This window comes from Opisthocomus hoazin, chromosome 2 (assembly GCF_030867145.1).
Source record: "Opisthocomus hoazin isolate bOpiHoa1 chromosome 2, bOpiHoa1.hap1, whole genome shotgun sequence".
Taxonomy (NCBI): domain Eukaryota; kingdom Metazoa; phylum Chordata; class Aves; order Opisthocomiformes; family Opisthocomidae; genus Opisthocomus; species Opisthocomus hoazin.
In genome coordinates this window covers 23,454,576-23,477,273 of record NC_134415.1, presented here as the reverse complement: position 1 = coordinate 23,477,273, position 22,698 = coordinate 23,454,576, and the positions used below count along the sequence as shown (strand labels likewise).

General features: G+C 38.5%; 1 protein-coding gene across 1 annotated transcript in view; it reads right to left on the bottom strand.

Moving 5' to 3' along the window:
* THADA (THADA armadillo repeat containing) overlaps positions 1-22,698 on the bottom strand; it is a 170,004-nt gene that overhangs the window by 134,972 nt on the left and 12,334 nt on the right. Inside the window, exons 15-23 of the mRNA XM_075412893.1 lie at positions 22,338-22,461; positions 20,765-20,913; positions 19,707-19,917; positions 18,201-18,336; positions 17,736-17,872; positions 17,166-17,324; positions 15,850-16,007; positions 10,533-10,642; positions 1,025-1,157 (exon numbers count right to left, since the gene is read on the bottom strand). Coding sequence (XP_075269008.1) covers positions 1,025-1,157; positions 10,533-10,642; positions 15,850-16,007; positions 17,166-17,324; positions 17,736-17,872; positions 18,201-18,336; positions 19,707-19,917; positions 20,765-20,913; positions 22,338-22,461 — 1,317 coding nt within the window. The remainder of the gene's footprint in view (positions 1-1,024; positions 1,158-10,532; positions 10,643-15,849; positions 16,008-17,165; positions 17,325-17,735; positions 17,873-18,200; positions 18,337-19,706; positions 19,918-20,764; positions 20,914-22,337; positions 22,462-22,698) is intronic.

The window sequence follows — 22,698 nt, the reverse complement described above, 5'->3', positions numbered from 1 at the left end:
TCAGGACGAAATCGGAGTGGAAAACAAGCAAGATGAAATATTCTGGCAAGGAGAGCTTGCTCCCAGCAGTCCCTCAGATTCTTGGAACATGCTTGAGACTATACTTCAGCAAGCGGAGAAAGTTACAAATCGTGTAGTTAATCTTAGACTCCTTAGACAACCGGTTGAAAATGATGGAGATTAATTTAAGGAAAAGCAGTCACAGCTGCTTTAAGTAACAAAGGAATGGAAATGGGTCATTGCAATCTGTCGGACCAACCCTGCAGCAACTGACCCCACAAGGATGCAGACGAGCTGCTGCAGACTACTGCGAGGCACTCAGTAGGAGGTGGCACCTCGAGCAGAGACAAAACACGGCCAGCCAGCCGATCAGCCACCAGTTCTGAACTTGGCAGAAGCCGGAGGCTGGGGTGCGTGGAGCTGATGGTAACATGGTTAGTGGGAAGACTGCAGGAGCGCTGCCCCATGCTCACGGGTCTAAGTCTTCATTAACCTATGCATTCACAGCACTCGAGACTGTCAGTCAACACCAGTTAGTGTGACTCCATTACTTGATCCTGCTTTATTACTGTTGAGTGGGCTTCCCAAATTCTTTGTAATATTTTCTAGGCCACCATTTTACAATTTTATGATGGTCCGTCTGTATTTTACCACCTTCCCACTTTGCATGGAAGAAGCACAGAGTTACATGGTTAACAGAGCCTGACTTAATCTGTGAATTAATTTATGAATTTGCCAGGATTATTACAGTGGCTACACAGAGCCTAAACTCAGTCTTCTGAAATCCTATTCAAATCTACCTCAAGCCAAGAATCTCAAGAGTCAGTAGAACTGCAGCGCTAAACAGCACCAAACATAGTGTGGCTACTTGGTTGCACAAAGCCAATCAAAGTCTGTATAAAGAAAAAGTTTGACCAAAAGGGTTGAAGTAAGAAAAAACTACTAAACACATAAGTGTATTCACCAGAAAGCACATTTAAAAAAAAAAAAAAATCAAGTCAGAGGTAGTAACATTAGCTGGTACCTGTATGTAGAATGGAATTCCTGCACTACGTCTGGTTGCACATAGTGTAGATGAAGGATCACAAGATTTGATTTCTTCTAACACACACCTTAGCCACTGCTCTGGCATCCTGCGCAGACTCTCACTGTTACATCTACATGTAACAAATACATCAGAAACGTGAAACAAATACATAAGAAACTAGCACACAGTCAAAGAAAGCAATTAGTGACCTTCAGAAATATTTCTTACTCTATGTGTACATCTCCAAGCATATACACAGATTTTTTTTTTTTTTTAAGAAAGAAGACAAATTAAAAAAGGAATGGTACATTTTTCTGACATTGGTATAAATTATATTAACCCTACTTATTAAGTGCTACTAGGAAAAGATATTTCACCAAACAGAAAACAGGATTCTGTGCTTCAGCAGTGCAACTGTTCTCTTCTGCCATAAACTATTCCTCTGTTCTAGAGAAGAAAATAAAGACCTATGCACATCAGTCACTGTGTAGGAAGTCACACTTCACAAATTCATATCTTTGTTGTCACACAGTAGCTGATGCATGACCCTTACATTAACTAACATATACAATTATGTTTATAACCATACAAAACAAAACTGAAGGCCCTCGCAGAAAGTACAGATTATGTAAATATCCCTGCAAGCCTCGGAGCCATAGAAGGAATGAAAAACAAGACACACTGCTCTTTTTAAAATACTACACCAGTCAAAATTCTGGTAAAATACCTAAATTGCTCTAGTATCATCAAATACTCCTTCTCTGCAGTTATAAAACTCAGCGTTGCCTGAAAGTAAGGACTTCCAAGGACAAGGAGAACTCCAGTCTACTTCATTTGCTGGTCCTGATCAGTTCAATGAAATGTGCCTATTCAGCATGCAAGACCTGCTCAATAATCTTATGTCAGTGTTCTGAAAGGATCATTCATTGTTACAAAAATTTCTATTAACGGGACATTGTTATTAAAACCTCTCACACTGGTTTGACATGTGGTTCAGAGTAGAAGAAAGAATTCATTGATGTGGGCAAAACAATTGCAATTATCTCAACCATGCAGAACTTGTCTGTCCTAAAAATATAAACTATAATTATATTACTGTAAGGTCTCACTAATTTATTATGAAGACTACCATAAAGTTTTCTACCTAGGTGACTGAAATCAACAATTTGAAAGAAAAACTAAAAGATAGCAGGTACTGATGTGAAAACCAAAATCTAATGTTAGGTCTACATCTGCTCTCTCCTTCTTTACCTTCCTCTTATTAAAGCAAGAATTTAGGTAGGCTAAAAACCTGATACTGAACAATAAAAGAGGCTTTAATCTGTAGCGAAACCCTCCTTTTCTTCTTTTACAAATAAACAGAAAATGAGTAATGCAGGAAGCAGAGGTCACAGGAAGTGCCAGACAGGTCAGCAGAAGACACAGTAGACTTCTTACTCTTCAGCAATTCCCTTAGGATTTCCACCACAGGTTTCCTACGCTGCTGCCAGGCTTTCTGGGGGGAAGGGCAGCACATCTTCAAAACAGCAGCCAGTGTGCAAACCACCAGTTCAGAACGCAAGAGAAACATGGCTTCACAAGGAGTGTGTCACCTCACACCACAGCACAGAAGAAAGGCACTCCCTGCTCCAACCCTGTGGCAGAAGCAATCAAATTAATCTGGAAACTAACAGCAAGCTCTCTTTTCTTGGACTTCTCTCTTTCTGTTGCTGGTAATTATCTTCCCCTGCTTACTTGCAGGACACGTTCCTTTGCTCGCATTTGGGTACACAAGGCAGATGCAACTCTAGGGTTGAGACCACACAAAACTTCCCATGGACCTCCTCCATAGGTCTCTGCATCTAGACTCTACTTAGCAGTTCTTTTCATCCACATCAACACATACTGCAAAGCTGCTGCTGCTGATCATATCTGCAGCTAGTCTTACCTCCCTAGCTAAGCAGAATTTAAATGTCTCAGTTTAGTCATGCAAAGAACAATGCTCATCTCCCTTCAGTATGTTATCTTAGCATTAAAACAAACATCGCACAAGACATTCACATCTGCTGTGGTGCAGAGGAACACAAAGTAAAGCATAAAGGAAGTATTCAAAAGTTGCTACTTAGCATACTGAATGTTTTATTCTCAAGTGAACTGAGGGGTTTTTCCCCTTTCAGTAGCAGAAGCAAGAGGAGAAATATACTGAATTCCAATAAACTTCAGACTCCCTTAAAACTGTTGCTTTGATCTTGCCACAAGTAATTCTACCTTGTTCAGTCACCCACCAAGGCACTTTTTTTTTTTTTTGAAAGGTGAAAGAGTTACTGCTTTAAAGTTAGAAACATTAGAGACTATTGACTTTGCAATGGAGATGACTACTCCCTTAAATTTGGCAGCTCCATCTCCTTATGGTCTGGCAAGAAGAATATTGTCTTAAAAAGCAGGTGGTCCTAAATTTTAAGAATAACGAAGCTTTACAATGTAAAAATGGTGGTCTCAAGCTCAAATATCATTTTCCAGAATGAAATAGTAATTATTTCCACCAGATCAAAGAAATAGCATTGATAATTAAAATATAGCACAGTAACTTGATACACAAATTACTTAAGATGCAGTACAGTAAGTGTTTTTCCACAAATGTCTGTCTGTCCGTCTGCCGGTTATAACGGTAGCACACATTCCCCAAACCCTTTCTGTGGTCAGTATCAATGACTACAAAAAGCCTGGCAATCCAAAATTAAAGCCAAACCCCTCTCCCTAACTCATATGGCTCTATTTTCTCCTATCCAAAATTAATGGTGTGTTAAGAACAAAGGGTCAATCTTGGATTTCGCCTTTCTGGATGTCAGTGGTTTGTGGCATAAACTTCACAGGACCAGAAGCATTTTCTACATGGGTATATCCAGAAATCAGTGTTCCAAATAGCTGTAATCAGTCCCTATCTGGAGAAAAAGAGGGGTTTTTTTTGCCATTTTTCCTCTCTCAATAGACCTATAGAGGGTTTTGGGGGTTTTTTCACATAAGTAACGTGATTCCTATTCCTTATGCAGCTAGTCTCTATACTGCCCCTGGCACTTCTCAGACAAACATGGAGCGAAGAACCTAGCATCAGAAACACATTTCAGAGTATAAGTCACCCTAGAAAATGTCTACTTTTAAGAACAACTCCTCTGCAACTACAAAGTCCTTCCACTTCCATCCTTGTTTTCATAGCAACTGCTCTAAATGAAGCAAAATTCTCTAAATTATACAGATGCATTGAGAAAGGTAATGTTTTGAGGTTTTTCTAGCAGTAAGGCAGAGCAGAAAGAACCTTGGGTGGCCTCAAAATTTCAGAGAGACAATATCATTACCCCTACCTCTCTTCTTCACCAAGCAGGAAAAGAAATGGAGGGGAAAATATGAACAGAGTTAAAAACCAACATTCCAAATAAGCAGTGCCCTAACACTGTATCTTGTATTTCCCATCCCTACAAGCATCACAATACATAAGAACATTTTTTTCCCTACAGTTCATTTCTCTCCATTTTAGACTTTTTCCTCCACTTCTGTGATTACACTTTTGCTGAGAAGTTAGTGACAGGTCTAGTACATTTTTCTAGAAAGCCCATCAACGATTTTTAAATTTTACAAGTCTTCCTAGCAGACCATAGGGGCCTCAGAAGACAAAGAGTTACCGTCACTTTAGAGCAACAAAATGAGTCAGAAGCAGAGTTTACTGCAAAGGATTAGGAGGGTCTACTCCCACGTTCCCCAACAGAAATATTACAGAAGATCAGACACTGACTAGGTACCGATGAATTATTTCCACTGATACTGGATTAAACATTTGTAAAATCAAAGCAGAGCTTTTCTTTATCATTACAGTTTTCCAGAAAACTACATGATATGGTCCTAACTTGCTGCACATACATAAAATTGTGTTCACCACATTTAAGCACCAGTTTGAACATTTAAAAATGTTCAAGATACACTATTCCTAAATAAACACGCTGCACTGTATGACATAGCTCTTCCCAAACCTTCCCCTTGCATTCTGCAACTTTAGTGAAGCAAAGCACTGCAACCATAGCCATGTCACACCATGATTTTGAGATTTCCAGAAATCTTTATATTCTACCTGATCTCTCATAAAGCTTCGCTAAAAAAAAAAAGTGAAACAGACAAAATACCATTAGGAACAGAGAAATTGTTTCGATATTTATAAGGATTACAGGAGATTCAAGTTTAAAACAGGCGCCCAGAGGCTTCCAAGTAGATCCCCACTCCCCTAACCACCACGTTATTGGATCAAATGATCATCAAATAAGCATTTGTAATTTCTCAGGGTCTATGACAGCAAAACTTTTTTTAAACAAAACTTGCTTATTTCATTGATATGAACGTTGTTTGTTTTGTAACTGTGGGGTTTTCTGAAGGTGCAGTCGCAGACAATATTAAGCAGGCACGGCAAATGGAGCATTACACCCCTGGAAGCACTAGGAACAGGCAAAAGGAAGAACGGTAACTGGCATACTTAGAGCAAACTCAGCAATTTACATCCAAATGTCAAGACAGAGATCAAATTTCATCAGGTTCATAAAAAAATCTCTGTGGAGGAAAGATTTTTCTTTCACCACTAACTCAGGCCTGCATATCATCGCTCTGTCTAGAAAGAAGTCTACTCTTGGTTCTTACAAAGACTAGTATTCAAGGGTTACACAGCTAAAAGCAATCTCAGATAGTAAATATCTACAGCATGTAGTCTTAAGAAAATGTCTGGCTATAAAAGTGAAGGACCATGTTCAACTGGAGTCTTTCATAAAAGCATAGGAAAGGGATTTGGCACAGTCTTAGAGAAAGAATGAGTGAAAGTGTCAAGGATGCTTCTGTAGGTCTTGAGTTCAATTCTGTTCAACAAGGTATTATGTTCAAGCTGTACATTACTGTAAGTTGCCCCAGGCAAAGGCCTTCTCCTCTGGTATTTGTGGATGCAGCACTAAACTAATATAGAAACACAGAATCACAGAATGGTAGGGGTTGGAAGGGACCTCTGTGGGTCATCTAGTCCAACCCTCCTGCCGAAGCAGGGTCACCTACAGCAGGCTGCACAGGACCTTGTCCAGGCGGGTCTGGAATATCTCCAGAGAAGGAGACTTCACAACCTCCCTGGGCAGCCTGTTCCAGTGCTCCGTCACCCTCAGAGGGAAGAAATTCTTCCTCATGTTCAGACGGAACTTCCTGTGCTTCAGTTTGTGCCCATTGCCCCTTGTCCTGTCACTGGGCACTACTGAAAAGAGCTTGGCCCCATCCTCCTGACACCCACCCTGCAGATATTTGTAAGTATATATTAGGTCCCCTCGCAGCCTTCTCTTCTTCAGGCTGAACAAGCCCAGTTCCCTCAGCCTCTCCTCGTAGGAGAGATGTTCCAGTCCCCTCACCATGCTCGTAGCCCTCCGCTGGACTCTCTCCAGTAGCTCTTCATCTTTCTTGAACTGGGGAGCCCAGAACTGGACAGAGTACTCCAGATGGGGCCTCACTAGGGCAGTGTAGAGGGGAAGGAGATCCTCCCTCGACCTGCTGGCCACACTCCTCCTAATGCACCCCAGGATGCCATTGGCCTTCTTGGCAGCCAGGGCACACTGCTGGCTCATGATTAACCTGTTGTCCACCAGGACACCCAGGTCCCTTTCCGCAGAGCTGCTCTCCAGCAGGTCCGCCCCAAGCCTGTACTGATGCATGGGGTTGTTCCTCCCCAGGTGCAGGACCCTGCATCTGCCTTTGCTGAACCTCATCAGGTTCCTCTCTGCCCAACTTTCCAGCCTGTCCAGGTCACGCTGAATGGCAGCACAGCCTTCTGGTGTATCCACCACACCTCGCAGTTTGGTGTCATCAGCTGATTATAGATTGTGGTGCGCATGCTTCAGGGCTGTCTGTGACCCAGGCAGCTATAGAAAGCGGTAGGCCAGTTTGGATTTACTTGCAGAGCGGAGCCCCTCAGCTGCAGCAGGGAAAATGGGAAGACTTTGGGACGCTCAACAGACTGCAGGGCGACCGAATTCTCCACGAGACTTAAATCCTCCGTTTCGGAGGAGAGTCCCAAGACACTCCTTGTATCCCAGGAGTACCAAAACAAACAGTCACTGGCTATTCTGGTATCAGTCTCCTTTCTCCTTTATTTTAAAGACAAATATTAGCCTTGAGACCTGGCAAATATCTTCCTTCAATGAAATAAGTACATTTCCACAGAGCTGCTCTCTGATTCTTGTAAACTGGCTTTTCCCAAAGGGTATTTGAAATACCTTAACTTAAAAACTACTAAGCAGTATGCATCATTAGAGTAAGCTGAGGGGGGACCTTATTGCTCTCTACAGCTACCTGAAAGGAGGTTGTAGTGAGGCAGTTGTTGGTCTCTTTTCCCACGTAACTAGCAATAGGACAAGAGGCAGTGGCCTCCAGTTGTGTCAGGGGAGGTTTAGATTGGATATTCGGAAAAATTTCTTTACTGCAAGAGTGGTCAGGCATTGGAACAGGCTGCCCAGGGAGATGGTTGAGTCACCACCCCTGGAGGTGTTAAAAAAAAACAAACGTGTAGACATGACGCTTCGGGACATGGTTTAGTAGGCATGGTGGTGTTGGGGTGACGGTTGGACCTGGTGATCTTAGAGGTCTTTTCCAAACTGTAATGCTATGATCAAAAAACTGTTCTGGAGAACTGTTAATTCAGAAGAGGAAACTTACTTAAATATAAGCACCTTTTGTCTTTTTTTTTAAATGATACTTACATATTTCTTAACATTTTAACAATTTTGAGAGAAGCAGAATTCTCCTGAGTTCGGCTCTTCATTTTCCAAAATAATATAAAGCTGATCTTAAGTGGATTGTGCTCCATTAAATGGAACAACAGAGAAAGGGAGAGGGAACAAACATACCAGGAACTTCTCTGAAGTGAAGGTAGATTTGCTCTACTCTATTTGCCTCAGCTTTTAAAAGTAATTTAAAAACTGAAAATCAAAAGAAAAACAGCTAGTCTGTCATGCAGAGAATCTGCTATAAACTGACAGCACATTTTATATGTTTTCTAGTATTTCCTTCTTTTTAGCCTGCCTTTCATTCGTTCTATCTAGTCCTGCATATTGACTGAGATCAGACTAGTGGGGCTGTACCTGTTTGAATCACCTCCTTTCTCCCCTCAAAAATGCTGGTGGCATCAAAAGGCCTTTGTTTTTTTTTTAAACAGTACTACTCTGACGGCAAGACTCTCTTCAGTCTGATAGGAGGAATAAATCCTTTGAGACTAAAATAGATCGTATAATTTCACCATGGAATTTTTTTTATATCAACATATGTTTATATTCACATCCAACATACCTATTGATAACACCCTTCAATATTCAGCAATTGTTTCTATGCATTCTATACTGTTAACAACTTTATTTGGAATACTATATTAATTTGATGAACATTTAAATAAATGCTGCCTGACGTGAAAATACTAGATATTGGCACAAAACGTTTTAATTTGTCACTGTGTGTCTCCAAAGAAGACCAGTGCCTTAATTTGTTAATATTTTGTTATATGAACTTATTTCTGCCTTTGGAAAAAAGCAAGTTTCACATATGAAACTAAGTTTAGATAAAGATACAGAAGTTATGATGTCAGAGGTCTTCAAGAGAAGCACTGAAAAAAATGAAGGATTTTTCTGCTGGAGTCGGGGTTGCGCTTTTTTTTTTTCATTAAAAAACCCACTATTGCAAGTGCAGCATCCTATTCAGGAGACTGAATGAAATAGTGCATAGTGTGCTATAGTATCTATAAACAGCAGCCAGAAGTATGCAGCAGAGAGCAGAACAAAGTTTTGTACTTGACTTGGAAAAATCAGAAGTATAAAATGTCTGCTCTGTAGCCCATTCAAATTAGGTTCACTAATTGACGTGACAGTACAACCACTTCTCTAGAAAGTCGCCCAGATAAGTGGGACCATCTCAACTGTTGTCCATGATAATACCTTTTCAGTTACTCATCTTGGCAAGCTGTTTCTCACTCACAGTAGGAGCTGCTCTCTCAATACTCAAAGCACTGAAAACAGAAAAGATACAGCCCAGCAGGGAAGTTAGTAAGAAGCCAGCACAAATGGTGCCACCGGGCGATCATCTGATACATCACCTTAAAACTTCCTGAACCAAGTTTTCATAGCATAGAAAAAGAACACAACATTTACACAAATGTATATAAAGTATAGGCAAAAAGACAAGAAAGAACAGTATCACATGTCAGTTTCTTTTTTCCCTCTTAAGTAAATAATCAAGTGTAAAGTAAGATTGTGTGAGCTCTCAACAAACTACTCAGGCCAATTTAAAATGCCTCAGATTGCTAGCACATAAAAGGGAATAACGTACCTTCTACAGATACATCACCAACAGAACCATGGCTTACAGTTTAACATCTCATTGGCATGTGGAACGAAGGCCATAATGTGCCAAATACCAATTTCTGTAGCAGTGCTGATACCTGTACGCAGCTACGCACCGACAGCCTGTACATACCAGAGACCAACCCCTCAGTTCTGTTGGAAAAACTGTCTGAGGGGACACAGTGAGCCTGGTCAGGCAGCTGGTCTGTACTAAAAACACCAAAACGGTTTTCATCACCAGATTTATTTTTACTTTGAAGAAAACCAACAAAATAAACAAAACTACCCCCTCTTCCTTCCTCCACACCCCCCAAAATAAACAAGAAACAGATCAGTACCTCAAACTGGGAGAAAAGGGGAACATTAGTTACTTAACCTGGCATTAGTATGAAAATACATGTAGTTCAAATTGAAAATTTCACAGGTCTTTCCAAAAACTACATTAAAAAACACCACATTATCGAGATTTTGATTTATCCTATTAAAAACTGGATACTATATAATCAGTATATATCACAAAGAAACATTACTAACACTTGAAATAGGTAACTAAGTATGTAATGGAAATTCCGATGCTCTTGCCCAGACCTCAGGACAATTCTGCTCATTTAGTTCTTCTAGGAAAGTATAAAGTTACAAGAGGAAAGAAAAAAAATTTAAAAGATTGCATATCATATCTTCTGATGCACTGCCAGGTAGTGTTCCAAATATCAAATTACACAACTCAGTGACAAGTAATAAAGGTTTCCAGGAAAACATCCCGGCTGAAACAAAAAGTCTGGCATTCATTTTCATAAAGGGCTGGGGAAGGGAGGGTGGCAGGAGAGAATTCTACACTACTACTTTTCCCAAGAGCTTTTGAGAGCTATTCAGTAAACTAACACACCAGAAATGGAGAAAAAAGCAGCAAGCATTCAACGTCTCTATCGTCTTTCAATGCCTAAGCACCATCTCTGACCGTAAGTATCACAGTCCAAGTCACAGACGTCATGTAACTAATGTCATGGTCATGCCTACACCAAACTCAAATAAAATCCACATGAAATTAAGGATCTGCTTGCACAGCGAGTTTCAGGATTGATGCCACAGTTTGGTAAAACTACTAAAACCATAGTAAGTTGCCCATCTTCTACCTGGGAAGCATTTCCGTAAGTTGCACAAAGCCAGCGTATGCCAATTCAAATGCACCCCTGTGCCTCGATTGCAGCAGATGATGTTTAAAGTAATCCCCAATATTTTTAACCTAAAAAAGAAAAAAAAGATAAAAGCTATTTCAAATTATATATAGACAATTCATTTATACAGGCAAGATACTTCTGCAATTAAAAGCAGCAATCCTTCCCCTGGTTGGAAAGGCCTCTGGTAAAAAAAAAAAAAAGCAACTAGAAGGCCTATCATAAAAAACTCATTTACTTTCAGGATAACAAATATTATACTCAGTTTTTCAGGTTAAAGGAATAATGCTGTGTCCTTAAAAAAAGGCCAAAAAAAGATGTAAAATTAGCCATTTGTCCAAGAGGAACACACTTAGATTTTAAGAAAAGAAAGGGACAACTCTGATCCAGAGGAAACAAATTTAGAATCCTTCTTGTTTGCCTTCACTCTTACCTAAAATCCCAAAGAAAATATCTACTAAATCTTAACAGCAGAAATAAACATCTACAAAATCATCTGGGGAAGGTAAGAATTTCAAACTTCAAAAATTGTGCCAAAGGGAAACAAATCTACCTTAGTTATTTTTAAGGTTCTAGGATGCTGCATAATTGCCTTTGCCTAACAATTCTAAAATAAAAAAGATGTTGTTTGTATGTAGTAATGAGAGCTATATTTAAAGGTATCAAAAAAGCTAAATGCTGTAACTAAACTTTCACCACAAAGTTACTCTCTAGAGCTCTACCAGGATACCAGGTTTTTACAGCTGTCTGGAAGCTCACGATTCCACCCAGTCTCTTCTACAAAAAGATAAGCTTTTTTATTTTTTCTCTCTAATTCTTATCAACTTTCAAGGTCTAAATCAAACTTCCAGTATAATTTGTTTAAAACACATAGCACATACTTAATTCTATTATGCAAGATATCCTTCAGGAGTATTTCCTACGAGTTCTTGAAAGCTTTTATATAAAACCAAGTACAACATCATGTAAAGTTTCTTATAAAATTCTGCTTATCCTGTTATTTAAAAAATAACATACTTTAACAGTCTGACAACTAATCAAGATGTCAGAGAAATCAATGTCATACCTAGCTATACTGTTTTCCACACTACTGTTATTATTTCCTGCAGCAAAATCCCATCTACCGTGAAACAAACAATAACTGGAGGTATTTGAGCTAAAACAGTTATTTCTGTGAGCGGATTTTAAGCTAGTTTATGTACCTACAGGGTTTCAGCTTTATAGCCCAAAAGTGAGAGTAAGTGCCCTTTTTTCAGAAGGAACTGACCCACAAACAGACCAACTCTCCAGGTGTGTAAACAAAACCAAACCAAGAAAACCATACACATCCAAATCAAACTACCATCCCGGTCCACCACCACCCTTACGTTTTTAGAATAATTCATATGGACTTGGGGGGGGGGGGGGGGGGGGGGGCAGGGTGTCACATAACTTTCAACGTTACCATTTATATTTCTGAGCTTTTTGCAACAGTCACATTGACTAGAAGCTTACTTCAAACTGAACTCCGATATGTTCATTTCCACTCATAGGCTATGGTTTGAAGAAAAAGCACTGCCGTAACTCAGTTCTCACAGACGACATAGGACTGATCCTGCAGCAAGTGTGTAAGCATGGATTCTTATCTAACAGTATCATGCCATCCATGAGCATTCAGCTTCCCTGGGTCATAAAACCAGTATCTCATATGTCAGGATGGAGAACAAGTAAAGGAATTCACATCGTCTACAACATCACAAAGATCTACAGCAACTGTAAGAAAAGGTGACCCTACCATCTTTGCTTGCACAGAAAATAACATTCTGGTTCAAGTTAAAATATTCAAATATGGAGTAGGGAGCAAATATCTCAAACACATTTGATCATCTTGGTCAAAAATCTAGAGTATAACAGGTCAGTCTTACTAATGCAATCTACAATTTACAGGGCCAACACTTGCGCTGAGACCAAGAACCTCAGTATTCAAGATACAAATTCTGTACAAGAGGTTCTGAAAGTCCTCTGAGGATTGGTACATTTGTGCCTCTGTATCTTATTTTCCTGGCAACATGATGCCACTTAAAAAAAAAGGGGGGGGGGTCCCACATTCTAGAGGGTAAGAGGCTATTTTTTTCAAACCATTAGGACAAGATGGCTTTAAATCCATAAGGGATTGCAAAAGCATCTCGCAGTTAGAAACAACTAGTAGCCAGTGAACCTTTGCCAACCATACTGAACTCTGGAGGAGACAGACTGATTACATTAAGAACTGGGAAGAGGTTTAGTTTTAGTGGGTTTGTGGGTTTTGTTTGTTTGTTTTAAATTCTTCCTTGAATAGCACAAACTCCAATGGGAGCCACACTTTTGCACCGGTGGCACAAAGTAACAAGTACTGAGGGTCTTCAGTGTACTTCAATGTGCCACCACAAGGGCTCAGATCAGCACTCTCTGACTGTTGGGTTAACACAACCAGAACCCCTGGCATTTGGACAGCACTAAGTCTTCACTTCTGCTGCCTGTTTCTTTCTTCTTTTCACTTTGGTACACAGTTCTGGCAAACTCATCTCCCAACATCACCTTTAAACTTCACAGGTGAGATAAACAGGAGTTTGAGGAAGAGCTAGAAGCTCCTCCAGGCTTGGAGCACTGTCTCATGATTTGCAGGTCATATAACAAAAATCAACACGCAGTCTTCATTAAGTATCATCTTGTTGCTCACATGGTGGTTACTAGCACATGACACTGTTTGTATTGATTGTCTTAACAGGCAAAGCTTTGAGCCTGTCATCTCTGGACTTTAAGGGTCAGATAGACAATGAAAGGTAGAATATGTATCTGAATAGAGATTCCTCCAGATACACTAGGCACTTCCTATGACTACTTTTAAAGGCAAAGCAGTCATTACAAAATGACTTAGGCTTTGAAGACTGCCAGCTCAACTACAGTATTCTGAGACTCCTCTGTACAGGCATCTCCACAGCAAGGAGCTGAAGATGTTACAGTCAGTGTGCACAGTGGCATTCAAATACCATGCAAACCTAATCTCTTCCCCAAAAGATGAGGAAAGTGCAATTTTGTTATTTTCCCAACTTCCTAATAAAAAAAAGTAGCATCAAACGAGCTGCCTCTCTGCCAACTTCTCCTACATAGGTACGCACCACAACAGACAGCATTAATAGCTACACAGAGGAATCAAGAATTAGTGCCACAACTAGCCAGCCAACACCACTGCTTACCAAGAAGCAGTCCTTTTGTACCATCTCTTGATACGGACAAGCACTGAAAAACACTGTCTTTTCATTGGCATGCTCAGTTAAAAAAGGCGGAAAAAATAATCAAAAAGATTATGTGCAAATTCAACACTCACTATGATCTTTTGTGAACAAATTATGACAGTAACACTGACCCTGTAAGGTACAATTTAACAGTTACTGACCTAGACATGAAGCAAGGTACAAGACAAGGGAGGCTCTGCAACAGGATGACCCAGAATGGCGAAGTGGTGCTATGAGATTTTTCTCAACAATTACTTGGCCCTCACTCAAGGTAACATGATCAAGGTTTCTGGAGAGTCGTGCATCTGCTCCCCCCCCACTCCGATTTCTTAAATGTCTTTTAATACTTCCAGAATAAAGAAAAAGAATGGGCAATTTCCTTAAAGCTCTACATGCATAAGATACCAAAATCCAATTATCTTAATTTCTCAACACTGAAAAGTGTTTATTAAAAGTAAGAAACCACAGTAGTTCTGGTATTGCCATTTCTAGTCATTTATGATGAAATCCCCTCTTTTTCTTCCCCCCCCCCCCTTTTTTTTTGTACAATAGGGTAATGCCAATTGCAAAAAGTGCAGAGAAAATGATCACACTTTTTTTCCTATAATATTTGCTATGCATTCAGCCAAATTGTATTTCATTGTAAAGCTCAGGAAAATCAGGATTTCAAACTGACTTCTCATCAATTAGCATTCTTCAAATTAGAATGCAGACATTCTGTTTTACAGGAAGACATCAGAAGCATAAAGATTCTAATGAGACATCTATAGGAAAAGAAGATACACTGTTTAATAACATAGCATTTCTGAAAGGGTAACTACTAATGTCTGCTTTCTAAGTAGAGATGCTACAGTTAGAGCTGACTCATTCTAGAATACCAATTCCTTTTAGACTTTGAGTAGATTAAGGAACATAATGGTGGAAATGCATATCTGTTCTCTCATCTACCCTCCAGACCTCTGCAACAATACAAGCACAGCTGTTAACCAGATGAAAACGTGAAGGCTAGAGACAATGCAAGAATAAAGCTACTAACATTATTTCCATGGCACCACAACATTAGACAACATAAGAAATCAGATCTGCAGTACATTATACTGTCATATATTTTACAATAGAAAGTTCTAATATTTAAGAAAAATATAAATAAGTATTTACAGTTGGAAAGAAAGAGGTTAAAAAGTAGTATGTCTTGCATATTTCAATCTTCCACGTAGAGACTGGTTTTGTTGAAACCATATGGAAATGAAAAGGTCATCAATTAAAACCAGAAATTTAATAAACACAAAATATTTCCTAAATAAATGCCTGTGGTAATCTAATTTCTTGTAAACACTGCACTCAACATTCTACAAGAGATCCAGATGGCATATTAACATTTCTGATCTCTTAAATCAAAAAAATTGGAGGAAAAAGAGTCATATTACATACAAATTATTCATAATTCAGTCTCCTATGGAGGACAAGACTACAACCAGTCAGCGTGGTTGACATGCAGAATTATTGATTATGAAGTCCAATTAATGTAAGAGCTTTAAGTAAAATCCGAACATGTAGAGTTCAAAATGAAATGAAAGACACTTTGAATATGAAGTCAGTTTAGAAGATTTTTGGTATCTCTATTAATGCCTAATATATACCAAGAGAGACAGACAGATGGGGGGAAGGGAGGGAGGTAGGCAGGCACTGGTAGACCTAAACACAGCACACATCTTATAAATAACCCAATACAATTAGAATGAATATTCCTTGAGTTTGTTAGCTATGTACAATAATCTCTTCACTTATCTGTTACTACTACAGTTATGCCTTCTGAACACCACTTTACCAAAAAGTAGACTGTTAATCAAGTATAATAAAACAAGAAAGCCATGAGAAGAACATGGCAATAAAAAAAAAAACACAAACCTTTTCCCATACAGAACGTAGATTTAAGAAAAAACAGTTTTCTGAACACTGCCTTCTCCCCCCCCCCACCTCAAAAGAACAAGCAGGCTTTACAATAAAAATTACTCCCCTACCTGTTCTACAGTAATCAACCCATTTGAAGGTTCAGATGTGGCCTGTGAAGGCAAAAGTTTACACAGTGTTCCTAAGAGCAGAGATACTTCCTTCATGCTTCTCCAGCAACACACAAGAACCATTTGAGCTGTGACGTCACACGTTTGCCTTTCTTTACCTTAAAAATAAAAATCAACAAATGCTATAGTGTAACTCAAGGTTCTCAGAAGTAGACTTGTAATTTAAACTTCATTTATCCTGATCTTCTTGCAAAACATCATTAACTATGAAAAAACTTTCTAAATTTGCTAAGCCAAAAGATAATTCAGTTTTGCTGACCCTACTTGCTTCCACCCCCGAACACTCATTGTACGTTATTCAGCCAGCAGCACATCATTTTACCAGGAAACTGCTGTTTTAAAGAGTAGAGGTCTTTTGGTCACAATTGGTATTCACCTGCACACTGAACTCAAACACCTCCATCTTGGGAGCCAGGTTCCAACAAACGCCACGTCAATCACCAATCCATCACTCACCGTACGTTGCTTGGTTTTTAAACCAGGTGCCCTCAAAGGGAGAGGCCTGGCAAAGGCTTCATGTTTCTAACGCAACAACCCCATCTGGTGGCCACTAACCTAGCTACAGACTTCTTATGAAACAAAACACATGGCCCAACCAACGCTATTTTAAACATAGGAAAAAACATCTGAGGAAAGAAAGTTCAAATACTCAAGACTTAAAAAGTTGGCATAAACCATTAAACTTAAAAATGTATTCTATAAATCTATTCTGGCATACACTAAATACCCCAAAGTTTACAATTTCTTTATCACTGTGAGGCTCCATTTCATAGCTGCTATTCATTAAAGCAGACAAACACTATCTAACATTTTACCACTGGAATCTTTCAAACAGAAGCTTCTGCTTATGTAATTTCACGCAAGTTTTATTGCATGAACATATTCCACACTAGTCTTGTGTACACTGGAGAGGGAAATCACACCAACACCTTCCAACAAGAAACGCATTAACAGCGTTCCTGGACAGAAGAGGTGTTAAAGATTACCTGGCCAGCGCAGTTAAGGCAATAGACTCTCGGCCAATATCAAAACAACGCATTTTTCACTTGTGCTCTAAGAGAGATTAACCACAATCTCCCAGAAACACAGTGAATTAGCCTTTAAAAACATGCCCATGAATAACTAGCTTCTGACAGATTTATTGAAGAACTGAAACATTATACAGAGCAAGTGATTTCCAATTTTGATCACCTACGTAAAATGCCTGCTCTATAAAGAATATCTTGATTTAATTACTAATACAGCATTGGATTTACCTCTCATTTCTGTGCAAATATTTTCCATTGCCCTGCGGTCAGGCACCTTTTCAGACTCTACTTCACAGTGTTCTTTCAAAATCTTTGCTTGCATAAAATAATCATTTGTGTCCTGTGGTTGTATCTCATGCAGAATCATCTGCAGACGACCTGCACTTTCTACACATTAAACAAGAGGAATATTTAAGAGAATTTTGTTTTTTACTTCCAGTTCCTTATAAAAGTGATAATTTTGGCTATGTAAGTACAAAAGAAAGCTATTAGTACTAAAAAAAAACACAACCATAAAACTATGGTGATTACGAGGATTAAAAAAAGAAAGAAAATGATTTTACAGTCATCTGTTTTGAAACAGATGCAACAACACAATCTGCAAATTTATTTTTTTTTTAACACAAAAGTCAAGACAACTTCTATCAGAAGTTAAAAGAGTGGTTTAAGATTATGACATAAAATGAGAAATTGAAAGTAAGGGGTGCTAGCTCTAGTTCTGAATTGCTGTAAGACAAACAGAACTTCAGGAGCTTCAGATTTCAACAACACTCTTTTAGGTTTTGATTGTTTGTTTACCTGAATCACTATCCATTGGAATAAGACCCTCTGGTGATGAGCTCTGCACTACTGGTGATACTACAGCAGAGAGTTCGTATGACATCAGAATGAGCCTGGCCACCATTTCCTTCCATTCAGCTACCAATGTCAAGTTACTTAAAAACAACAACAACAAAATAATCAAAAACCAACACAACTTGGGTTAAAAATTATTTTATATTTAAAAGAAAAAAATGAAATTACAAACACTTCCACAACAGTATTTACGAAAGCTATAAATAGGGTACAGTTTGAAAAGCCCTAGATTGAGTTTAACTCACATAAAGGAAGTATCCAACAGCCAGCTAAACAGTGCAGCAGCCAGCAGCAGTTCTAAAAGCCACAGGTACTGGATTTCATTACAAGTAACACTGCAAGCTTTTATGTTCTCCTGAGCTTCAAGGTGGAGTTACAACTCACTATTCAGCAGTACATTTTACTTACTCAAAAGGCAATTGCTGCAAAGCCCCAGTTATGCAATGCACTCTCCCATACATTGGGAATGATGCTGCTGCTTGAAGCAGAGACTTCTTAGCTTGAAATATTTCTTCTTCGACGTTCACCAACAAAAGCTTGATAACTGAAATTTTAGAAAGCACAGATTTGCATTATACATACATACACTGTACCTTCTAAGAAAGAAACCTGCTTTAAAAAAATAGGAATAAAGCCTGTTTACACAACAATTCAATGGAAAATGCACAGCAATTTCCTTATTTACACTTTTCACTCTTTTGTCATTTAACTACAAGTTACTGTTGATTTTAAATTACCTAAACTCCAGCAATATTAGTTATAGTCAATTTAGTCAGTCTGTTTATCTGAACCAAACAGCAGCTGTGAAAAGCACAGCCCAGATCCTATACTCAGGGACAATCCCACAGCTCATGATGAAGTCAAAAGAAGTTACCTACCACATAACTAAAGTCAGACTTCACCCTTAGAGCACAACAAACAGTTCAGCAAAATATTAAAGATTGGAAGTTTACAGTTAAATATTTAATCTTACATTACCCACTAAAGAACCTACCCCATTTTCAAGGATACGTGTGCCAATTTTATTTATATTTATACCATGAGGCATCTCCATGTCAGAATCAGAAGGAATTACACACCCAAATAATTAACTACAGATAACTCAGAACAGGAGATACTCTGTAACAATGAGACGTGAGGTAACCCATGCAGTTGCTTCACTTATGGCAACAACAGCCATGTCTCAAAATCATGACTTCACTGCATACGTAGCAAGTATCAACAAGCATCTGTAGAGAAGCCAATCACGGCACAAAAAAGAACAGTGAGTTTACTACAAATTACATCCAATGCTTCACTACAAATAATGAATTTAAAAGATCTTAGTTTTATTGCAGATAACAAAAGGTGGAGGAATGAATTTGCCAAATCTGCCAGATCTAGAGCCTCTCAGCTTTCATTCAGAAGCACTAAATCAAAGAAAAATATTCCACATGTGAACAAAGCCTAATTACTGCAGAAATGTACGTGCAGGACTGCAAACCACTCAGAAAAACAGTTCCGAGTGAACAGAGCTCCAAGGGGCAGCACTGCAAACATCAAGTGCTGGAACATGACACACACCAACTACAGCTGCCTTCGCTCTGGGTGAGCGACCTTTTAGAAGCAGCAGAATTTCCTTTCTCGCACTTCACATGCACAGTTTCATCAGGCTATCTCAATGTCACTTGCCCTCTGATCAAAATAATAACACAAGCCATCTTCTAAGAGCATTCGATAGCCTCAACATGAACAGGAGTAGATTAACATCTTACTGAGGCACGTGGCTTCTTAACAGTAAAACAAAATATACTTAAAATCCTAAGAGAAATAAGCACCTCTTACTCATTATGCCTCCTACCAAAAGCCTTAAGGAAAAGTAGAAAGGTTTCAAATAAACAAAAAACATGGGGGTCCATTTCCCCAAAAGCTTACCTGCTAGCGTGTTGTTCTCCACTGTACTTACTGATGTGTTTTCATCCATCTGGGGGTTATGCTCAAACCATTTTCCTAAACAAATATGCTGTAGTCCTTTATGATGTACTAAAAAGTTCAACAAATATGAAGCAGTGACACAGTCATATGGCTTGGTACTCGTGCTAAGATCCATCACTGCTCGGAAAAGGTCATCTAGATTTTCAGAATCCTGAAAGAATTCCAATATTAGTCATTTTATTGGAGGTACCATATTGATTTAATTAAGCTGCTTAGCACCCTGGAATCTTAAGAACCTGCTTTTCAGTAAGTTTGCTGGTACATATTTCTTAAGAAACAATTATTTTATACATTGACTACCTTACACTCAAAACATGTATGTGTATGTATTTAGCAAAGATACAATTACATACACACTGAGGATGGGGGCAGTCATTTGTAAAGCAGTACTCAAACACTTCGCACTTCATAGGAGGATGGGGCTTCTGGGTTTCGAGGTTTTTTCGAATTATGTGTTTTATCTGCTAAGGGACATCAGAGAGAAGCACAGTTTATCAGGAAGTGGTATTTGTTCATCAGTACTTACAAATTTAAAAGGTAAGTTTTAATGAAGTTATAAACAGAAAAGTCAGTACCGAGTCAAACGGCAAAATTTGGGACAAATCAAATAGAAAATCAGATAATGAAATCTGAGACCAATCAGAAAAAAATAGAAACACAGAGCTGAATTTCTTAAAATACAGGAGTAACCAAGTCAAACTGCCTCAATAATTTACAAAAGGAAGCCACAGCTAAGCATGGAGCTTGTATTAACTATTTCTCTTCATAGTTCATGGTCATACCCAATGAACTTCCCAAACTCCTTCATCCGTCAGCGAAACAAGCCTCCTTAGGTCAGGGCAGAAGCTGCGTAAAAATATACAGAAGATGCTAGGGATGAACACCACTGCAGGCAGCTTGGACCGACTTCCGATTTTCAGGCTTTATGCTTTGTACCTTAATCACATACATTCACCTTTCACAAAATTACTCCCTTTAAACTATTTTTAATTACATACCTGTAAATGAAATGCAACATCACGTAGTTTCATCAAAAGCCCAAACGCCAGAACTTTTACTTCCTCAAAAGTACTGGCAAAACACTGGATCAAAGTTCGGACACGAGTAGAATCAATCTCCCGATCCAACTGAAAAACTTGTGCCTGGCCTGTTCGAAGAAATCAATGCCTTACACAGTTTTACTGTAATTCTTCCCAGAATAAGCACTGTATTCACATTTTGCTTAGCTATACTAAAAGAAGCATTAAAATAAAATTTAGCTAAACCATTATTTTTAATATTACTTACTTCTATTAACACATCTTAAAATGCCATGTTTACTGTAGAAAAAAAATAAAATATTACCATATCCAAAAAATTAACTCACAGTAATACAGAAAGTAACTTATTGCCAAAATCAGAATCCCATTTATTCACATTAAATTCAGCATTGAAAATAACCTTTACTTTAGCTTTGCTTACAAAATCTTTTCCTGGAAGGATGTAACACTAAAAAATAATTCCTCTCACAAAAGATTTAAAACTTCAATGTGTTTTGGGGGTTGGTTTTTGGGGTTCTTTTTATCATAGGAATAATCCCTTAAAATGGAAGCCATTATATTTTTTTGCTTTTAATTTAGATTTAAGAGAGTCACGATTTCTGGTGACTGACCTAATGCTGTAAAGAAGCCAGAAATTTTAAGATGTAAATAAGTGCACCACATTCCAGCACAGAACACAACAGCAGCTAAATGTCCTTTATAGAAGTAATGCCAGGCTTCTGAAATTCTAAAGCTGCTATTATAAACAACTCTCACTATAACTTTCTATTAAAACAAACAAACAAAAAAAAAGGCAGCAACACCATACCACAAACTCGTAGTAATAATGTGTTCATGATTTACCAGGGATTCTGAGAAAAGATCTACCAACAAGGCATTTTCTTCCCTCTCAAAATCAAATTTCACCTTACGTGTTGCAATTTAAGACTGAAAACATACTTTTACATTGGCATAGGATGCAGAGACAAGATTTAGCAAGACCATCAATTCGCCAGGGCTCTTTATTAATACTCCTTGAATTGAGGTTGTCATAACATTGTGAAGAAAAAATAACAGTAGCACAATATCATAAATTGTCCAATTAAACTGTTCCTTATTTAGCATAATAGTGCCATGCGCATTTGCAAGCCTTTTCAATCGAGAGTTTTTATGGTCTCAACATTTTAAACGACATATTATCAAGATGTTAGAACAGGAAAACAGAGTAAAACTATCAAATATATTGAATCTTGTCCAAAAGTTCTCAATGAGTAACACTAATTCATTGAAAAATCTTGCTAAAAAACAGGCCAGGCAACAAAATCCCAGTTAATGGAAGATATTCAACAGGCCATAAATATTTACATTTACCTCAACACATTAGATTCCAATGAAAGGTCCTTCCTTCCGGTAAAAAGAAAGCGACACAGGAAATGCCATAGAAATTGAGGGCTAAGAATACTGGTTTACTTTGACAGAAATTGACTAGCTGGCATAAAAGAATCTTCTTCAATACCTCCCATTCCTGCAGCATATAAAATAGGCTTCTCACCTTCTGGAGCAGAAAATATTTCTGCTATTGATCCTAAAATAGTTAGTGCAGAAAATCTGGTTGGGTGTGATGAACCGGGAAACAGTACCTCAAAAAGCCTGTCACATACTGATGACATGAAATCCTGAAAATCACAATAAAAGTGTTAAGACAGTTTACTTGCTGCCCTACAAACAAAAGTCTAAGTAACTGAATTCAGAACATTCTGCTTTACATGTTACACAAAAAACTACGACCTTACAGTTAATTTTGGAAGAATAAAGGCCTACCTTCACAGTACTGACAAATTTCTGGTTTCCTACAGTACAGTGAAGGCTGGACAATAGTTTGGGTTTTTCTAAATTAAAAGTTTTCCTTCCCC